The sequence below is a fragment of the Candoia aspera genome, chromosome 3, assembly GCF_035149785.1.
Source record: "Candoia aspera isolate rCanAsp1 chromosome 3, rCanAsp1.hap2, whole genome shotgun sequence".
Taxonomy (NCBI): domain Eukaryota; kingdom Metazoa; phylum Chordata; class Lepidosauria; order Squamata; family Boidae; genus Candoia; species Candoia aspera.
Genome location: NC_086155.1, coordinates 6510566 through 6530100, shown reverse-complemented (window position 1 = coordinate 6530100; position 19535 = coordinate 6510566). Strand labels below are relative to the sequence as shown.

General features: G+C 42.5%; 1 protein-coding gene across 6 annotated transcripts in view; it reads right to left on the bottom strand.

The window, feature by feature from the left end:
* Nucleotides 1-5541: 5541 nt before the first annotated feature.
* KCNQ2 (potassium voltage-gated channel subfamily Q member 2) overlaps nt 5542-19535 on the bottom strand; it is a 120711-nt gene continuing 106717 nt past the window's right edge. For 3 of the 6 annotated variants that reach the window (XM_063296924.1, XM_063296925.1, XM_063296927.1), the window contains 4 exons: nt 19392-19503; nt 18694-18825; nt 7839-7962; nt 5542-6762 (listed from right to left, as the gene is read on the bottom strand). In XM_063296924.1, coding sequence (XP_063152994.1) covers nt 6040-6762; nt 7839-7962; nt 18694-18825; nt 19392-19503 — 1091 coding nt within the window. In that variant the 3' untranslated portion in view covers nt 5542-6039. Of the gene's footprint in view, nt 6763-7838; nt 7963-16353; nt 16441-18693; nt 18826-19391; nt 19504-19535 lie in introns of all 6 variants that reach the window. The other 3 variants (XM_063296922.1, XM_063296923.1, XM_063296928.1) reach the window with 2 other exon arrangements.

Sequence of the window (19535 nt, the reverse complement as noted above, 5' to 3'; positions counted from 1 at the left end):
CTCTTGAACTATCTTACCCAACTTCTTGTTTTTAACAGCGGTCCTCAACATACTTCTAGGAATTTCTCAAGCAGATTTTGAAGGCAATGGTCTTCTCCCCCTATTGACACCCACTAGCTGGTACCCAAATGCCTCCTGCTTCTGAGCATGAAGGCTCTGTTAAATTAGCAGGGTTAACAAAACTGATCAAAACATAAGAAATCTGGTGGATTAGGTTCACCCAGTTTAGCATTCTGGCACACCATTCTGGCCAAATGGATACATTTGGAAAGTCCAGACATGGACTGGTATTGAATGGCCGACTTCTACTGTCTCTTCTCAGCAACCATTTAAGATATGCGCCTATGTTTCAGGAAGTAGTCAGTAGCCATCAGTAGTCATAGCCAATGATAGCCTGATCCTCCATGAACCTCCCCTGTTCCTTTTCCAAACTACAGGTAGTCCTCGGCTTATGACCACAATCGGGACCTGAACACCCATCACTAAGTGAGGTGGTCATTAAGTGAGTCACACCCGATTTTATGACCTTTTTGCCATGGTCGTTAAGCGAATCCAGCTTCCCCCATTGACTTTGCTTGTCAGAAGCCAGCTGGGAAGGTCGCAAATGGTAATCATGTGATCCCACGATGCTGCCACCGTCGTACATTTCTGTTGCTGCCACTTCTCCCTGCCTTTTGGTCCAACTGATAGGTTTGACTTAATTCTGTAAAGAGAGTGAAAAAACCCTCTACCCAGGTGGTCTTCACCATGCATGGTTTTATGTAATTCTAGGTCACCCTTCTAGACCTGCACTCAGAACTAAAGAGCCCTTATTGATGTAGTCTTTCATTGTAAGGGACCTACTCCAACCAGTGTGAGTTGCCTGTTTTTTGGACATTTTCTAGCTCTAGATTCTTCTTAAGGTGTGATGACCAAAACAGTCTGCAAGTGTGTCCTCAGGGATGTTCTTGTATCAGCAGTGGTTCTTAGTTCCATTCTTAATGATTCCAAGTATGGCACTTGTCTTACAGAAATTGCACACTGGGTTGACCTATTCACTGAGCTGTCCTCCCTGACTCCATGCCCTTTCTTGCTTATTCACCTCCGGCTAGAGCCTATTAATGTAGAATGATCATTTTTAACCTCCAGAGAATGGTCTAATCTCCCTCTGAAGACATCAGCACATCTTCTGACCTGGATGTTGTATCCAGAAATACTCCCTTTCTGATGTTCATCAGCTTCTTTCTCTACCAGTAATAGGAGGGGGGGAAATCCTTCCCTTCTCAAAAAGAAAAGAAGAGGAAATAAAATTCCTTCTCACAGTTGGAGGCCCCGAGGCAGCTGTAGCTACAGCTAACCATGATTTGTCGTAAGTGCCTATCGACAGAGCTGTCCAAAGATGCATCCCTTCAAAAAACAGAGGAGCCTATGTTGCTTGTGCAAAACACCATCCTGGTGTGCCTCTGAACCATAAATCACTTTTAGGAGGTGGTTCAGAATTTAAGTGCTGAGTCTTGAAGGCTAAAGACAATTATCTACCTCACAATTCCGGCTACCTGGAACAATAGCCCTCTCTTTCCTTACCCAGATGTTCAGAAGAACATGAATATAAGCTACAGTAGCATAGTGTGCCAGAGATTGGTGGATCCATTCCTAAAATCCTGGCTTAGGGATCTTCCTCTGGGGTAGGAGACTCTAGGCAGCCAAAGGCAAGCCCTTGTTCTTCTCGATTGAGTTTGCACTCTCAACAAGGCAGTCACCGTCTACAATCTTTAATTAGGTATGAGGTGCCTCGTCTTATCCCAGTTATAGGCAAAAGAATTCAAACCATTCACAGAGAAGAAAAATATGCCTCTGGTCAACACTGCATATTGTCAGTGCGGTAGCATGATCTACCAAATCTACTGGGATGGTAATGCACAATTATGTCTAGTATGATGGAGGTTGCTTACTAGCATTTGCACATCGAAATGCATTTTGCAATTGCTTTTAGCAAGCCTCTGGTAGCACAGGCGCCTTTTGCCACAGTTCTTCTGCCTCAGCTGGCATGCATTGACAGGTAAAAGCTAAGAGTTTGCTTTGTGAGCATCTCTGACTACATATTTGTGTAGTAATGACATTTTTAGAAAAGCTTTCTAGGACATTTCAGCAAGGAACCAGGTTATGAACAGCATTACCCCAAAACTAAAAATACCAGCCTGGTTAACAGGTATCAAAAGATTCTGTTGGTCTTTTGAGACATGTCATTTAGGCACATCATATTGTGCCTGGAGTCAACATCCAAAACACAGTAATGAACAAGTTATCCAGCACATTTATGGCCAAGGTTGAATTTGGAATTCCATCAATGCCGTTTGCACTGCATTGTGCCTTTAACGTCAATCACAGATCAAAAATCATTGGCAGTATTATTTTCTCTCTCCGTTCTTAAAGGAATGTCAACAAACAAAATGGCCTAGAAAGTATAGTCCAGAAAAAGCAAAGTCGTGGGAGCACCTTCCTGATCTCAGTTTGCAGAAAACAAGAAGCAATTAACTTGACATTCATTCCTCAGCACTGCAACTTCCAGAAATATTGGCCCTCAAGTTGGGAATTACAGGAGTCAAAACATAACACATCTGGAAGGCACCAGGTTGAGAAAGGCTAAGCTACCATGACAGTGATGTCTCAAGCTACTTACTCCTTCAAAGTAACGTTCCTACAATTCCCCTTCAGAGTTGTCAGCCTTGCCAGGTAGACCAGACAGGAAACACAACCAGATGAGCTAATTCTACTTTATTGTAAGGCTACATTGACAGAATCTTGCAAGTCTGAAAGAACAGTTCTCCCACTGTCTCCTTTACAGCCTGAGAAGTTAGGGTCCCTTCTGAGCCTCTTGCTCTGCCCACTATCCAGCTGTGGGCTATGCCCTCTCTTATTTGACCATTCCCGACGCAACACATCTCTTCACCCTGTCTCCCAAGGTCTTTCCCACACACCATTACATTAGCTTACCTAGCATAAACAGGACCGCCTTGCATAAGCCAGAGAGAAGAATGCAGGCTAGGCATTCAGCCTGCAGTCCTCTGCCATGTCCAAGGTCTTAAAAATCTGCAGCTGTGAAACTGCAGCTCATATCATCAGGATGGAACCATAAACTGGCTCATTTAACAGACATAACTGTGTCATGGGCGGTGACATCATGCTGATCAAATCCCAGCCTCATCTGCTATTCCTAGCCCAGTGTTTCTCAACCTTGGCAAGTTTTAAGATATGTAGACTTCAACTCCCAGAATTCCCCAACCACCATGCTGGCTGGGGAATTTTGGAAGTTGAAGTCCACGTATCTTAAACTTGCTAAGGTTAAGGAACACTGGCCTAGACCAATATACACTGATGGACTTGCTGATCCCTTGGAGATGAATGTCATGGACTGCAGTTGGTCATCCCACTCATGCTTTAAATAGATGCTCTTTAAATTCCCCTCTTAAAATCCTTATAATGTCCCCCACACAAAAAATCTATGCATGCTTGATAGGGGAAGGTAGGAAGGACCGCAATGGTTGACCAATGGTTGATTAAATTAACTCATTCAAGGTATTGTGACAAATTTTTAATAATCCATTACTTGTAACATAGGCTGTTAACTCTATAGCAAACTGTGAGAAGACATTCCTTCATGCGCCATCAGCCAGGGGAGAGTAATTCCTTACAAGTTCTATCCAGGAGTGCTTGCTTTAAAAGGGTTTTCATTTTACTGATTTATTTATCTATCCAGATCTGATTAATTCATAGGATTATGATTAATTCATAGGATTAATGGACAAGGATTTTTGAAACTGCATGTCAGCTCTGATCCTTACTTCCCCCAAGTTAATGCACAATACTTTTCTTAGGCTTTAAAATCTTCTACAGCCTTATTTCTTCTGCTGCAATAGACCAACTTAATTCATTATCTGCTATCTGCTATCAACCTGATCTCCTAAAAGACTCAGCTGTGAGTTATATTAAAGATTAAGTAGAACCCAACCACTAAATGTCCACTCTGGATCTTTCATTCCCCAAATCCTTTGGAATTATTAAATCAGCTTCAAGAATATTTGAAGGTCTATACAGAAACAACAATGCTATCAGAGAAGATATTAGAGATATCTTTAGATACTTCCAAGGTATGCTTGAAATTCTACTGACACTTGGAAGTTGCCTACAGTACTGCATTTCACATTGTGAGTTGCTATCATGCATATTTTGCAGTCTAAACAAAAAACATGGAATAGGGCTGTCTTCTGTTCCAAAGGGGAAGACAGAAGTTGACCTTCCTGCCCCTAAGTCTATGAGAACCCTATTTAGAAGGGTCATTTGGGAAACATCTCCTTATTCTCTCTTGGGTTACTCCCTGTGTGAGCTTCACCAACTGTCCAGCAAGGGGGAAATGGGAATACATTCAAGCATCAGCAGCCATTGATAAATACAGACCAAGGACTGATAAGAAATCCGCCAGGCGAAAAACACACCAAGTAGCCCCAAATCTAGCAAAGATTAACTAAGCCGAGGGCATCCATCAGACTCTAGGATGCACTGGAAGGATGAAGGGTTGTTTTTGCAGAAAGTGGAAAAGATGCTAAAGCAGTGTTTCTCAAACTTGGCAAGTTTAAGACATGTGGACTTCAACTCCCAGAATTCTCCAGCCAGTGTGCTGGCTGGGGTATTCTGGGAGTTGAAGTCCATATGTCTTAAACTTGCCAAGTTTGAGAAACATTGTGTTAAAGCATCCAGGCACAATGCATTCCAGAGGTCACCCCTTCCTTCCACCCAGCTGTTCGCTCCCAAAGACCTCTTCCTTTTGACTCTCCCATGAGATTTCTTCTCATCTTACGGGATTTCAGATTTTTCACATGCCCCATTTCAGTAAATTTGCAAGGCATTCCAAGAATGGAAGATTATTCTCAGACTGCTTCCATAAGAGCTACCAAGAACATTCGTTGCTTCATCATTCTGAACTTGCCAATGTGGCCACCACAGCCACAGGTGTTTGTAGCAAGCCATGATGTCGACAAAACAATGACATGGGCATCATTACGTGATCGCACAAATGGTGCAAGAATGTCAAGACCCCAGTCTATGATCGTGCCATTGCTATCATGACAAATGTCACTTATCCCTGCAGAAACCCATAATCACAGCATGTAATGCAAGAAGCAGCCATTCCTAACTGGAACAGTATTAACCTAGATACAGGTAAATGCAAAGGTTAGGGTTCCCACATTCTTGGCTTGCAATCTTCTTCTCTGTCACAGCGTCCTAAGGAGGGTAAATACCTAAACATCTGAGTGCACACACTGAGAATTGGTTTGATGCCACTGTCCTCCAAATATTTTATTAAAAAAAATAACCTCAAATGGAAGCCGCCTCGCTTCACACACAGTTTGCTGTTTTTCAAATTCAAACACTTCTCTTTCAGGCTATGGTCCTAACCCTAATCCAAAGCTTCAAAGCTTTTTCTTTTCTGTTACTGAAAATTCATGAATGTGCCATTTGGGCCTATGGCATGAACCATTTCAGGTCTCCACCGTTTAACTGTTCTGTAATTGTTATGAAGCCAGCATTTGTCAACACATACAATAGATGTGTTTCCTCTGCTCCCAAGGCAACACCAGCATGGTTTTCGTGTGTGTTTCAAAAGCTCAGGGCCATTACATTTTCTTATTCAAAACTGGTGTTTGCCCATTGCTCAACCAAACTCTGACACAGTGCCTGCGTCCTCTTAGTTTAAGAGAGTACTAAACGTTGTGGCTATCTACCCAGGAGTATGAAAAGAGTTTCACGTATCCATTTTAGAAAGTCAGGGAGATAGTACAACCGGCATTTCAAGACTTCAGGGTATGCATTCCAGTATTCTCTCTCTCTCTTTGTAGGTCACAGGTACCGCCTCTGTTCCCCCACCCCCAAGGTAATCTATGATTAAGTACCCACTGCGTTGGGTCATAGAACATGAACTTTCAGTCTGCTGAAGAGGTTCTATATGCAGGCCTATGACTGCCCCATGTTCTTGACGTTATCTTCAGACGGCTTCCCACGGCTTCACTGTCTTGGGGTTGACCAACCTAGATCCCCAAAAGGTCCCTCACCTGTTGCTGATCTCGGTGGGGGGCCACAGGGTGTGCAGAGGTCAGAATCTGTATCTGACTCGCCTTCTGCAATGTAAGGTCTGATTTTGGCCACAGCGGTGTAGCAACCATTGTTAAGGATGTCCAAATTTTCTTTGGACTGGGAGATGCTAAAGCCGCTGAAGGAACGCTCCAGTTCCTCATGGTCAACAGATGGGATTGAAATAGAAGTGTCACTGTCTCTCAGGGCACCCTCGGGGTGTTTAGCAGTAACGTCGTCATTCTTTGCATACTCAGCACTGGCCCTGTTCCCTCCGCTGTAGGCGGATAAGGAACGCTCATGCGAAGGTGGTGGTGGGATTCTCACCAAAGAACCAGGATCACCAACCGGGGATGTCCCGTGGCTTTGACGCTGATATTGCTGCCAGGAAGTGGAGGGGGGGCATGAGTTGTTCGGCATCGTTGTGGCTGGTGGTGCCGAAAAATTCTTCTGTCCCATTGAACTGGTAGAGCGAATGATCTTGATAATACAGCCATTTTTATCAATATGTTCCCGGCTGTCCTCTGGGCTATGATAGGGTGGTGCTGGATCAGGTTCTTTGGAGCCAAAATAGGCTTCTGTTTCAGTAGGTGGGATCCCCATCCGTTGCATGTAGATATTGACCAGGAAGTCCAACTTCTTCTCCATGGATAGAACCTGGGAAATGCCCCACAGACCCAACACATGATTAGCCAAATCATTTTAGACCTAAGCTGCCTTGACTGGTCCACAAAGAATCTTGTGGATAATGCCAAGGTTCCTAAATATTAATAACTGCCAGAATGACCTAGCAAACTTCCAATTTCTTGGGGAACTATCCAAATTAAGGAAATGTCATAAACTCTCACATTTTTTCACTCTCAGCATGAATTGGTTTAAACAGTATTAACTCTAACTCACATCTCTTCTTTGCACCTAGCCAACCTTGGCTGATGGGACCTGGCTTCTACTTGGATGGCAGACTTCTCAGGAATTGCTGTTGCTGTTGTTGTTAAAGCTGAGGCAAGGAACAACCTAGCAATTATTATTCCAACAGGCCTTCTTTCCTCAAACTGGTCCCTTCCAAGCATCTTGGATTTCAGCTTTAATTCCCAAACAACATGGCTAAAGTTAAATGCCTGGTTGAGTATATGGAAGTTTAAAAGCCAATTTGGGATTTTGGATTTTTTTGTGTGTGTGGGTTTGTTTGTTTTTTTTTAGATCTTTGGGATCTCAAGCTGGAGAATGCTTGTACACCTACAATACAGTATGTTAATTGCTTAGCTTTCAAAGGTTAGAAACAGTGAGTTGAGCACAAATCCAATTGAATAGTCTTAGTGTCCAGCAGTCAACATCCTGGCCATGTCATTTGTCATTAGCAGATTCTGAACACTTTTAAAGAGAAGCCCCATAAAAAAATGCATTACTGCACTCCAACCCAGGACATGAATGGCTGTGACAACTTCTGAGTTCTTCTGGATGGACCATATTTGGAAAAGGGTGTTTCTTACCCAATGCCAGCCCTAACCGAAGCTCATTCCCAAACTAAGCAATCTGACCACTTAAAAGGATCTCAACCCCATCTAAAACAGGTTATATACTCAGAAAGACAATCCACCCACCAATCTGAAGGTGAAGGTGAAGAAGGGAGAGACGAGAAACAGAGTCCTCTGCTTCAGTGTCTGAGTCCCCATTTCAATACATTTCAATGATTACATTGTAGGAACTTGACCTTCATAACGGAGGAATCATACCTGTTTTTCTACCTTGCCAAGTCTGCCCATCATACTTGGATCTTCTGGAAGTTCCCCTTCAGCTGGGCCTTTGGTTCGGTCTTTATCCGTCATTGATGGTCCACGCCCAACGATCTGGTCAACTCTGTGGGGAGCACAGGCCCCACCCAGGAAAAAAAATCAAATGTGCAAGCTACAATCAAGAGATCAGACCTCTGTCCTTATCTTCCAGAAGTTAAAATATATATTCCACCAGTTTTTCTCATCTAGTGACTAACAGAAATCGCATAAGGCAAGTAAGAGTATTCTCAGATGCAAACTAGCATGCATCTTTATTTCTGCTTGCATTTTATTGTTCAAAACACTCTGTTCCCCTTTCTAGAGATCAAATCTGGCATAATATGCATAGTAAATTTGCCCCTTGGGAAAAACCTGGTATCAAGAGTTGTATTTCCCAAACAAATTAGCATCTTCTTTAGCAATTGCTTTCATTTTTGCCTCAATTTATTTAACTCAGATTATATTGCTGGGCCATGGTGGCTCAGTGGTTAAGATGCTGAGTCAGAGGACCATGAAGGTCGGCAGCTCAGCAGTTCGAAACCCGAGAGCATGAGCCACGTGACAGAGTGCGGTCCCGTCAACTTGTCCCAGCTCCTGCTAACCTAGCAGTTCGAAAGCATGCAAAATGCAAGTAAATGAATAGGTATCACTTTGGTGGGAAAATAACAGGGACATGAAAGGAGCCCCCTCGGGCATCCTCCGGGCAACAGTGATGTCACCAGCAAATCCGTTCAATACAGAAGCACCTTGGTAGGTGCTTCTGACACCTATATATACATATACATATACAATCTTAAGTGTAACAAAGACCAGGACCATGGCTAGTTCGAATTGTATGTCACAGTTCTAAAATAAGTAACAGAAAAAAATGATCAATTTTGAAGTTCAAATGTTATAAGCCGGAAGTAATACTCCTTACTTAATATTGCTGGTAGGTGTTAAGGACAATTAGTAATCCTGAATCAACATTGTTGGTTTCCAATATCTGAATCTCACACTGTACCGTAACTTGGTTCTAGGTTGCAGGGAAAAAAATGATTTTCAGAACTGTGGTGTATACAGTACATATGGTATTCCCCAAAGCTATTTTGTTCTTCACGATCCTTTTTGCTTTTTCAGATGGGACATGCATCTTGAAAATTTTTTAAGCATTAGTATTATAGAAAAAAAGATATAGTTTCTAAATCTAGTGTCTATGCTACTATCAAAGATAGGAAACATAAGTTTTTCTTTTTGAACCAAGCAACTGCATATTCAACATGTAACGCCCTTTAATTACTACATATACCTCAGTGTTTCTCAACCTTGGCAACTTTAAGAGGTGTGGATTTCAACTCCCAGAATTATCCAGCCAGCATGGAGCCAACATGGCTGGCTGGAGAATTCTGAAGTTGAAGTCCACACCTCTTAAAGTTCCCAAGTTTCAGAAACACTGCCCTAGCATCTTCACAGAACTACAATTCAGTTGCTGTATGTAATTAATAACAAGGTCAAAGGGGGCAATTGTAGAATGGGTGTATTCTGCTTGCTAGAATGGAGGGAGGCAAGCAATGAGGAATGATAAACCATTAGGATATAAACTGATTCCCCCCACCCCACCCCCCGATTGGTTTTGGCCATAAAAAAGGAAAAGTAATTGGCACTGTGAGGATTAACAGTTCGGAAGATTAAGCTCCTGAAAACCACAATGCAGTTTCCCTTAGCATGTGCATCAATGCTAAGAAATAATTACTGGGCTTAATGAAAAGATGGAAAATTACAAGAGCTATCAGACCCCTTGAAAAAATGCTTTCAAGTGCTTTATTAGCGCAGAATGCAGAAAATGGTCAAAAAGGAGGAAACGGTTTTGCGGTCCAGGTCCAATTTTGTTAATTATCTGGAAGTGGGACTTTAAGTGGGAGTCACACATCATCTGCTCTGAACTCCTCAGAGGAGTGGTAAGTTCCCACTAATATGAATTAGTAAAAATTAACAGCTACATCTTCTTTCTTATAGAGCTACAGGTAGTCCTCGACTTATTTAACGACAGTTCAAAGTTATGACGGCCTCGGAAAAAGTGCTTTATGACCTGTACTTGCACTTACAACCGCCGTACCATCCCTGCAGTCACATGATTGCAATTCAGGTGCTTGGCAACCAGCTTGCATTTATGACCAGTTGCAGCATCCTGCAGTCATGTGATCGTGATCTGCAACCTTTTTTGCCAGTTTCCAGCAAAAAAACATCCATTGGGGAAGCTAGATTCACCTAACAACCGCAGTGATTTATTTAATGGCCATCGTAAAAATGGTCATAAAATCAAGTCAGGTCATGTGGTGACTCGACTTATGACCACAATGACTTATGACGGAAACTCCAGTACCAGTTCTGGTCGTAAGTCGAGGACTACCTGTATATAAAACCACTGCAAGATTTAGCAGAATTCTAATCTTGGGCTTTGTCCTACTGGACATAACCAATCCTATTTCTTGGGGTCTTTTCCTAAACGGTGGCTCATACGGGCACCACATTACCTGCCTTCACGTGATTTTTTAAAACCTGGGTTTTCTTCCAGGAAACCCTTTTCAGCTGGGAGAGGAGATGGTTTATTGTTCCTTCAGTTACTGTTTTATGTATGATTGTTGCTTTTATTTAAAGTTCTGTTTTAATTTGGCGAAGCCACCCAAAGGCATTCTGGGATTGTGTGGCCTAAACCTGTGTGAAGGAAATAAATATGGCCAATCTGAAAAAAAAATACTCTCCCCCATATTATACAGTCATCTGTCTTAACCCTAAAATGTTAATTAGCCCTGGTCAATTTTACTGCTGCATAACATGCCAGAAGTTCACAGGTAAATTCAAATACCCCAAATGACAATAACCAGGAATAACAGCCACCAACAAACAAGTATATTCATCTGTCTGTAACAGATTTTGTTGTCCGGAGCAGAATTAACACAGTACTTCCACAGCCCTGCAGAGAAGGCAACAGTTCCATGCACCAGGCAATGAATGAGAATTATGAGTTCAAAGTCAGGCAAGGAAAGGAGGAAAACGGATCAATGAAACAAAAAGAGTATGAACGCCTTGAAAAACTAAAAGTGCTCCCTTGATTACGCATTGTTAACAAAAAGGAAAGGAAGGGCCAAGTCATGTGGCTATTTCAAGTAGTATCGTATTGCCTTACTTTGGCAGAAGGATGCTCAGAATTTTGTGTGTCAGGGCTATGCAAATCCTTCAAAAGAGCTGCATCCTCTCTTTGACTCATTAAAGCAGCTGCGTATTATTTATTTATTTGCAATATCTGTATACTGTTGCATTTGGACTCCAGACTTCACGAACAGCTTCCAGGAAGCAAGGTGACTGTGCGTGTTCACACATGAAACAGCCAGGAGTAGCTTCCAAAGCAGCTGTGCACACCTCAGAAAAGACCCAGCTGCTTTAATGCTCAAAAATAGGTCCTTTCTAGACGCTTCGGTGCATTGCAAAGCCCTTTTTTCATCCCAGCTCCTGCTCACCTAGCAGTTCGAAAACATGCCAATGTGAGTAGATCAATAGGTACCGCTTCGGCGGGAAGGTAACGGCGTTCCATGTCGTCATGCTGGCCACATGACCCGGAAGTGTCTATGACAACGCCGGCTCTAAGGCTTAGAAACGGAGATGAGCAGCGCCCCCTAGAGTCGGACACGACTGGACTTTACGTCAAGGGAAACCTTTACCTTTACTTACTTGTACCTATATTTGTTCTGGCCCTTGGCCATAACAACATTTGTGCTGGTAGTTGTCTGTATTTATAGCTATTTTATTTGGAAGCATAATCACAGGGGAATAATGCACGGCTTCACAGAATTAACTAGGCCACTGCTAACAGTAGAAGAGTTGCATTGTTCTTCCTCTGCTATGCATATTAAGTAGGATCTCTTGGGTGCCATTTGCAGATACAAGACTTTTTCTCTGAAGGTTAGAAATCTCACCAGCAGAACTTCAGAGTGAGCAAGCATCAGGATGGTGGATGCTTGGCCCAAATACATAGTTGTGTGAACTTGGACATCTTAAACATATCCGAAGCATAACTCAAATTATGAATGCTCACAAAAGCCCGTGATAGAGTTGACTCTCAATTTTTCCAGCAGCTGACCAGACAAATGAGGAATCCCCACCATTCTCTTCCAAATGCCAACAGGCTCTGATGGGAACTGACAATAATTTTCATTTTAAATTCTGATTAGGTTTCAGAATTGTGTCTTTTGGGACACAGATCTCTTTCCCAGAAAAAGCATAAAAGTCACAGAGTATGTATCTAAACAAACTGGGCAGTCTTCATCTGGGGAGTTGGGGTGGGGAAATAGCATTTCCCTACGTTTGGGAAGACAAAGACCTACATTTGGGCTTTAAATGAAACGCAATTCTCTTAAATCAGTTGTGGATGCAGTTAATCCTGTTCAAAATAACAAAGGACTTGATCCTGAATTCGTTGGCCTTTCAGAAGTTGATCAGTGCAGTGGATTCCATTTCTTTCATAGGACTTCATCTCCATGTTACTTATAGAACTAAAGGGAAGTCATGGCCTTCTCTGATCACCAATCCCTGTAGAATCCCTGTTTCACAAAAGAAGATTGAACTTCCAGAGTAAGGGCTGATTTACTTATTATACGGTTTTTAAAGAAGTCCGTACAAAACATGTATAGCCAATTTACCTTAAGATCCGATGTGTGAATGAGAACATTTGTTAAAATGTAAAACACAGGGGGATTAACTGGAAAGCCGTGGTTCATCATGAAGGTGTTACAGGGTGAAAAGTGGAACAATGCTCTCCAAGTGCGCTTATGATCCTTGCACTCATTGATGGGGATCCAATCTCTTAAACGAGAATGGCTTTGTGAGCAATGGTGCATGTCGTTCATTTCTACTAAGAGTTTTCCATCATACTGGCTGAGAAGGTAGGAAGGTGGACCATCCTGAAGATACCATGATGGGGAAATGTAGCTCATGTAAATTAGTATTCGCTGACATGCTGCATTTCATCATGCAGTTCTGAATAATTGCTTCTATGGAGAAAGGAATCAGCCTTTTTATTTTTGGCAATGTATTAATTAAATCTACATACGACTAAAACTCTCATGTCTGTTTGTAACCTTTAACTGGGCAAAATGGTGTGTCATAGACCAACAATTTTTGAACCAAGGTACCTCAAATGGGCTGACTTACAGAATGCATCCAAAATCCAGGACCCATGACTCCCATGGAATGGAAATTTGGCAAATGTTATAAAACATTTGGTAACATAAAAATGATCATAAAGCATTTTATGACATAATACAAAATGTCACAAAACATCTCCTGTGGTCAGCTCCTAATGTTTGACTGTGCTAACAGTCCAACACGGGCTACTTTCAAGGCAGATGCATCTCTGAGTATCTCCTTGAATTATTAAGAACTTTCCCAGTGAAGGCAGGACATTAGGAGCTCTGCCCTTGTTGAAGGCATTGAGGAATCTGGTAAGGAAATATCTCTGAAACAATGACCCAACCGGTCACGGGTTGTCTAGTAGGCAACTAAAACTAAATGTGTGCAATTTTAGATATTCATTTGAATTCTATGCTCAGTCTTTCCCCAATATGGCATCTTCCAGATGTGCAGAAGGGCGGCCCTGTAGGAATTCTGCAAGTTGCAGATCCTGAAGGAGTCAAAGTAGGAAAGCAACATTTGCTGTATTTACTCCAACAAGGATGACCGTGGCTTGGGCCACCTAGCTTCATAATGAATGACTTCTCAGTGTGGGTTGTTACATTTTAATAAACTCATGTCAATCAAACAATGACATCTGATTGCATCCTGATCCATTTCCACTGAACACACAAAGGGGGGGGGATTTTTCTCGGCATATTCATCATTTGAAATAATGCTTTTCTTTCTTTGAAATGATGTTGAAAGAAATGTTCGCTGAGACCAAGCGCACTCATCTCTCATGCTTCATTACGCTCCATGCTTACAGAAACATGCAAAGAGGAACATCTGTATCTTCGGCCTCTGGCCAAAAGCAGTTAGCGAAAATCAAGATTGCTTAAGTGGAGCAAGAAAGAGGAAAAAAGAGGTAAATGTTTTTTTTTAATGCGAAGCATGGAAATTATATATTCTTTCTGAATATTGCATTTTGAGCACAGCCTGGGCACTGGTGCCAAGCCCCTTCATCTGTCACAGATTGCACAAATGTACACCAGTTTGCCTTAATGGACCCTCAGACCAACTGAACTACAAAGTAGCAGTATATTAGGGTAACCCCTATTTATATTTATTTATTGTATGATGATCTTGTCCTTCCTCTGAGGAGCTTTTCAAAATGAGTGAGAGGCCTATATTATTAATTATTAATAGCATATGAGACTCAGAGCAGGGAGACCAGGCTCCAGTCCCTCCTCAGCCCCAGAAACTCCCATGGGAGCCCCCCTCAGCCCCAGTCCCTCCCTCTTGGCCCAATCTGTCTCTCAGGGCTGTTGTGGGATTCAGTGAGAAGCAACCACACTATTGACACTGTCTTGAGTTCTGAAGGAAAGCTGGGAATATAAAGGTGGAGAAGGGGGTAACGTTATTTCTATATTGCTGAACAGGTGATTTAATTCTAAGCTCACTATATGTTGAAAGGGAGAACTATCTTGCTGGATTTTAGTAAGAAGGGATGAAAAAAAAAAGTTTTATCCTTAACAATTGATTCCAAGTGAGCTTTCAAACCAGACGAGTCACACCATGTCATTGCTCCTTCCATCCTTTGGGGTATGGTAAAACCACCTAGTTTCCTGCTGATGAAGCCCCTTCTCAACTTGACTACTGAAATTATCCTGGCCTGTCTAACTTTTTTCAAGCTGAGGGCCACTTTGGGATGGCATGCCAGAGGCCAGGACCAACGAACAAATAGGTAGGACCAGGATAAGAATAAAATTGAATTAAAATTCATTAAATTCATTAAGTACAGGTAACGTGATGACTTCCAATGGATATTAGAATTTCCTCCTTCTGTTACATTAAAATCACAATGTGGTAGCAACTTTTAGGGGTTTCTGAAAATCTCATTCAAAGCTGTACGCGTCTCAAGAGCTCAGACTGTCCTCCTCTACTATAGTTTATCCAGATAAGACTTGGATATTTCTAGGGATTATACAATCTAAGGGTTTATGAGATATGACATGGTCTTTGTTTGAAATGCAGTAAATTCAATTTAGACATTTTTGGCCACGCCAAAGTTTACGACCATGGAGGTCTAGTTCTGGAGGAGACTGGGACAAGGACAATGAGCAGAACCACAGCCTTTGTGGTGAGCTGATTCTTAAATTTTCTGCTCTCAAGGAATCTTTTTAGACTATTTGGCTGTCAAAGAATTCTTATATGGCTGTCATAACCATGATTTTATGGAGCACATAAATAGTTGGGGGATCTTCTGGAGCTTGTAATAGTACCAGCCAATACTATCAGAAGTCATAATTATACTTCATAAAGCGGGAGTGAAATTTAGGGTTCCACTTAACCCATAAACTATGGGTCACATGAGATACCCCAGCATCCAATTTGCAGCCTGCATCACTGAAAGTGCACCAACCACTGAAAATCGGTGGTAAAATGGCTGGATTGTGGTGGTGCAATCTTAGGCTGTTTTTCAGGCCATCCTTAACTCTTCTCCACTGAACAGATCAACATTTTTAGCCACAAAGGACCTTCAAAAGGTCAGAAAACTGAGTACAGACACTGACTTCTCAAAAGCTGTCTACCCAGTGACAGGAGATGGCCAAGGGATAACCTGTCCCGCATGGATAGCTCTCTTTCAGAAAAGACTGCCCAGGAAAACAGTATTTCAGAAAAAAAAATTCTAGGAAGGTTGACTACTATGAATGATTTGGTCACAGAAGAGCCTCAAATAAGCTTTTTTAGCTTACTGGGAAACCACTTGTTCTACTTTCATGTGTAGGAAAATAGGTATGATCTGAACATCCATACATAGTATGTCTTCACTTCCATAACGGAAGATACAGAGGAGGATCTACACCTGCTTCCTACACCTGCACCTGAAGTTCCAGGAACATATCTATAAGCCTCTGGCTAGTTGAAGATCTTCCCCAATGTATTTCAGCATCATTGCAATGGGACCTGAATGTTCTCTCCATTAGAAGGAATGGCTTTTATTGGTGCCAAGGCTCTATCTCACAGCAACTGAAATTACAGCAGCTAAATGGCAGGATGTTTATCATTCCATGCATAAAAACTGAGAGTCTTGAATGATTCCATCACAATGAAAACCAGATTATTGCATAAGTGTCCCTGGCCATGTCCAAGGTTGCATGATGTGAAGGCCCACCTTCAGTGCCTCTAAAAACAAAATTTAAGCACATCCAGGAGAGCAAGCCATTCAGTGTGGAATGCATCGGTAGCATGTGATCAAGACCATCATTTAATGTGGCATGAAAAGATTCTGCAGGAAGCAAATGAAAGGAATTGCCTATATCCTAACCTAGGCGAGTATTGGGGTGATCCTTTGGTTGAATACTTCTTATGCCGGGGAGTTGAAGAGGGTGGGGGACCCACAATCATATCTATCCTGGCAAAAATAAATAAGAAAAAACACACCAGCAAAACACACAATGAAGCAACATGTTGGAGAAAAAATTGATTGGGAACTTGCAGCAGAAGAAAACTTTTGAAATCGAGATGGCCGAGAGAAGAAAAGAAAGGGGAGAATTTTCTCTGCTCAGAAGGGAAAGTAGCAACCAAACAATCTGATCATTTGGGAACACACCCCGAGGTAGTTGAAAAGTGATGGAATTTTCAGCAACAATGGAATAATCCTTCTTTGTGAAGGATCAAAAGGATCCTCTTTTTAAAGGATTCATTGTTCAGCAGGCTAAGCATGACAGACAAGTTGGAAAATGTATGAGAATATTCCACTGGAACAACAATGACAACTTTACACTCCTCTTTCTATTTAACTATTCAAGACTGTTCACACCTGTAAAAATAAAAGCTGCACACCGTTACAATAGATGGAAGGTGTATCAACCAGTTTGGAAAAAAACAAGCTTGAAGAAAGCCAATGCACATGTGAATGGGGTGGGACAAGGGACAGGTAATAACAGAATGACAAGATCTACTTGCAAAAACAATTAGTAGGGAACAAGGGGTATACAGGAATACTATAAATCATTATAGAATTAATAGTTGAAATTAAAAGTTACTGCAAGCAGTCTCTGGCTCAAAATACACTTTAACTTCTTACCATATTAAAATACGATAGATAGATGATAATGATAGATGATAGATGGGAGATGGGATAGAGACAGAGACAAGAGAGAGAGAGATGCCCATTTTGTATATTGAAGACAACAGATGATGGAAGACTGGGGGATCCACAGGGGGGAATCAAAAAAAGTCAAGATGTTGGCTGTGACTGTATGATCAAAGCCCCACCCCTTTTTCTGCACATTGCTGATGCAACCCATGTAAAAAGGGGGCAAGGTTTTCACTGCACAATCACAGTCTTCATCTTGGCCTGTTCTTCTAATGTCCCTGATAGAAGGTGAAATCTTTGGAATCCACCAGAATCAGAAAGCATTACTTCCCAACACATCTTCCAGTCAGGAGGGCAACTTGCCCAGGCTGCTTGGGTTTTCTTGGTTTAGAAAAACGTAAACAGTATGCAAACTGTAGCTTCTGCTGAAGTTCAGCTCTAGCTATTACTGGTGGGATCAGATAACTCAAGGGTCAATCTCCCATATTATATGTGCATAATCTCACCAGGAAGGAAGGAAGCTGTTGCTGCTCTTCTAATTTCCCATATTTCTCTCAGGAAGGTGGGAAATGAGGGAACTGTGGAATATGACACGGGACCAGGTTACCTAAGGGACCACCTCTTCCGCGTTTCATCAGCCCACCCCACCCGATCATGCAGAGAGGGCATGCTGAGGACCCCGTCGATAAGAGAATTCCATCTGGCGGGGTCCAGGAGGTGGGCCTTCTCTGCAGTAGCACCCGCCCTCTGGAACATCTTGCCCCCGGAGGTGAGATTAGCCCCATCGCTCCTAGCCTTCCGGAGGAAGTTGAAGACCTGGCTCTGCCACCGGGCTTGGGGCAGGGAGGAGAATAGTCATACTTGGGGCTGGCTGGTGCCTTGAAGTGCCCCTCCTGTGCAGCGACTGAGTGAGACCATAGCCATCTGGATTTTGTTATATTTGGTAGCTCTGCGAGGTTGTTTTGTAGTGTGTTTTATGTTGAAATTTTATTGTATATTTGTTGTTTTGTATTGTAGACCACCCAGAGTTCCTCCATTCAGATGAGATGGGTGATGACAAATTTGATAAATAAATAAATATGCAGGAAGAAGAAATTTAGGAAAGACCCACCCTGACCACACAAGCGATGAATGGGGAGGGCGGGAGATCTGTAGTTTCAGACTTGCAAGATTCTGTCAATGTAGCCTTACAATAAAGTAGAATTAGCTCATTTGGTTGTGCTTCCTGTCTGGTTTACCTGGAAGGGCTGACAACAATCTTGCAAGTCTGAAAAGTACAAATCTCCTGTCCTCCCTATTTATTGCCTGAGTGTTCAGGGCAGGTCTTTCCTAAGTTTCTTCTTTAGACCATTACCTTCTGCCAGACTGCCTTTCCTTTTAAGTGATCGTGCCCTAGGCAGCATCTCTTCCCTCTGATCCCCAAGGTCACCCTCACCTCCATCACAAGAGTAGAAGAAGATGCTGAACTGATCTCTCGCCCGCATGCTCCAGAATACCAAGCCGTAGCCCAGATACGAGTAATCATGGACAGCAGAAGCCACCAGAGATGACAAAGGGAAGACTTGCCTGGACTGAAGATTTTTGATCCGGGAAAGCATATCCAGATGTCCTGCCGAATACTGTTCAATGACATCCATCACATCGTACGGTCGTAGGCTCTCCTTGAATTTTCGCTTGGAAACCAGAAATCGCATGATGCTAAAGCAGAAAAACAGAGTGACAAGCAGAAACTTGCAGTAAAGTAGTTTACCCTTTCTCTGTGTCCATGACTGCATTTGGAGGGCGTAACTATCGAAGACTGGAGATCTTCTACTGTTTTAAATAAAAAAGCCATCAATGCCTGACAAAGCTTTTAAATGGTGGCCTTGTGAGGTGCTCCAGACAAGAAGCAACCCAGAAGTACTAGCTCTTATTGCAAGGTTACCTTAGCAGAATCTTGCAAGTCTGAATGTGCATCTCTCCCCCCTTGCCTTTACCGTCCAGGAAACTAGAGAGGATCCCTTCTGAGATCTTTGCCAGGCCCCCATTCCTTCTGCAGGCTCAGCTGCCCTTATGCGACCATTGCTTAGTCTGCAGCTCTTCCCCCAGTCTCCCAAGGTCATTCCCACAGACCATCACACCCAACCACACAAAGAGCTCCTCCTATACTTCTTTCCTTCATTTGAGGCCAACAGAGTCCCTTACAAATCCTCATCAACAGCAGTGGCCTTTCGAACACCACTTCCTGTGATCACCGTTTTACATAATGTGGACGCACAGCTTACCACACAGCCCGGATGCTGGCTTTAAGGCCTGGTGTGAGATCTTCTGTCAAAAATTCACAGTTGCAACTCTTGTTGTCAGGGTCGGCCATGTCTTCTCCCGGAAGGCTTGCTTCTAATTCAAGGAGGGAAGAAAGGGGTAAGAAG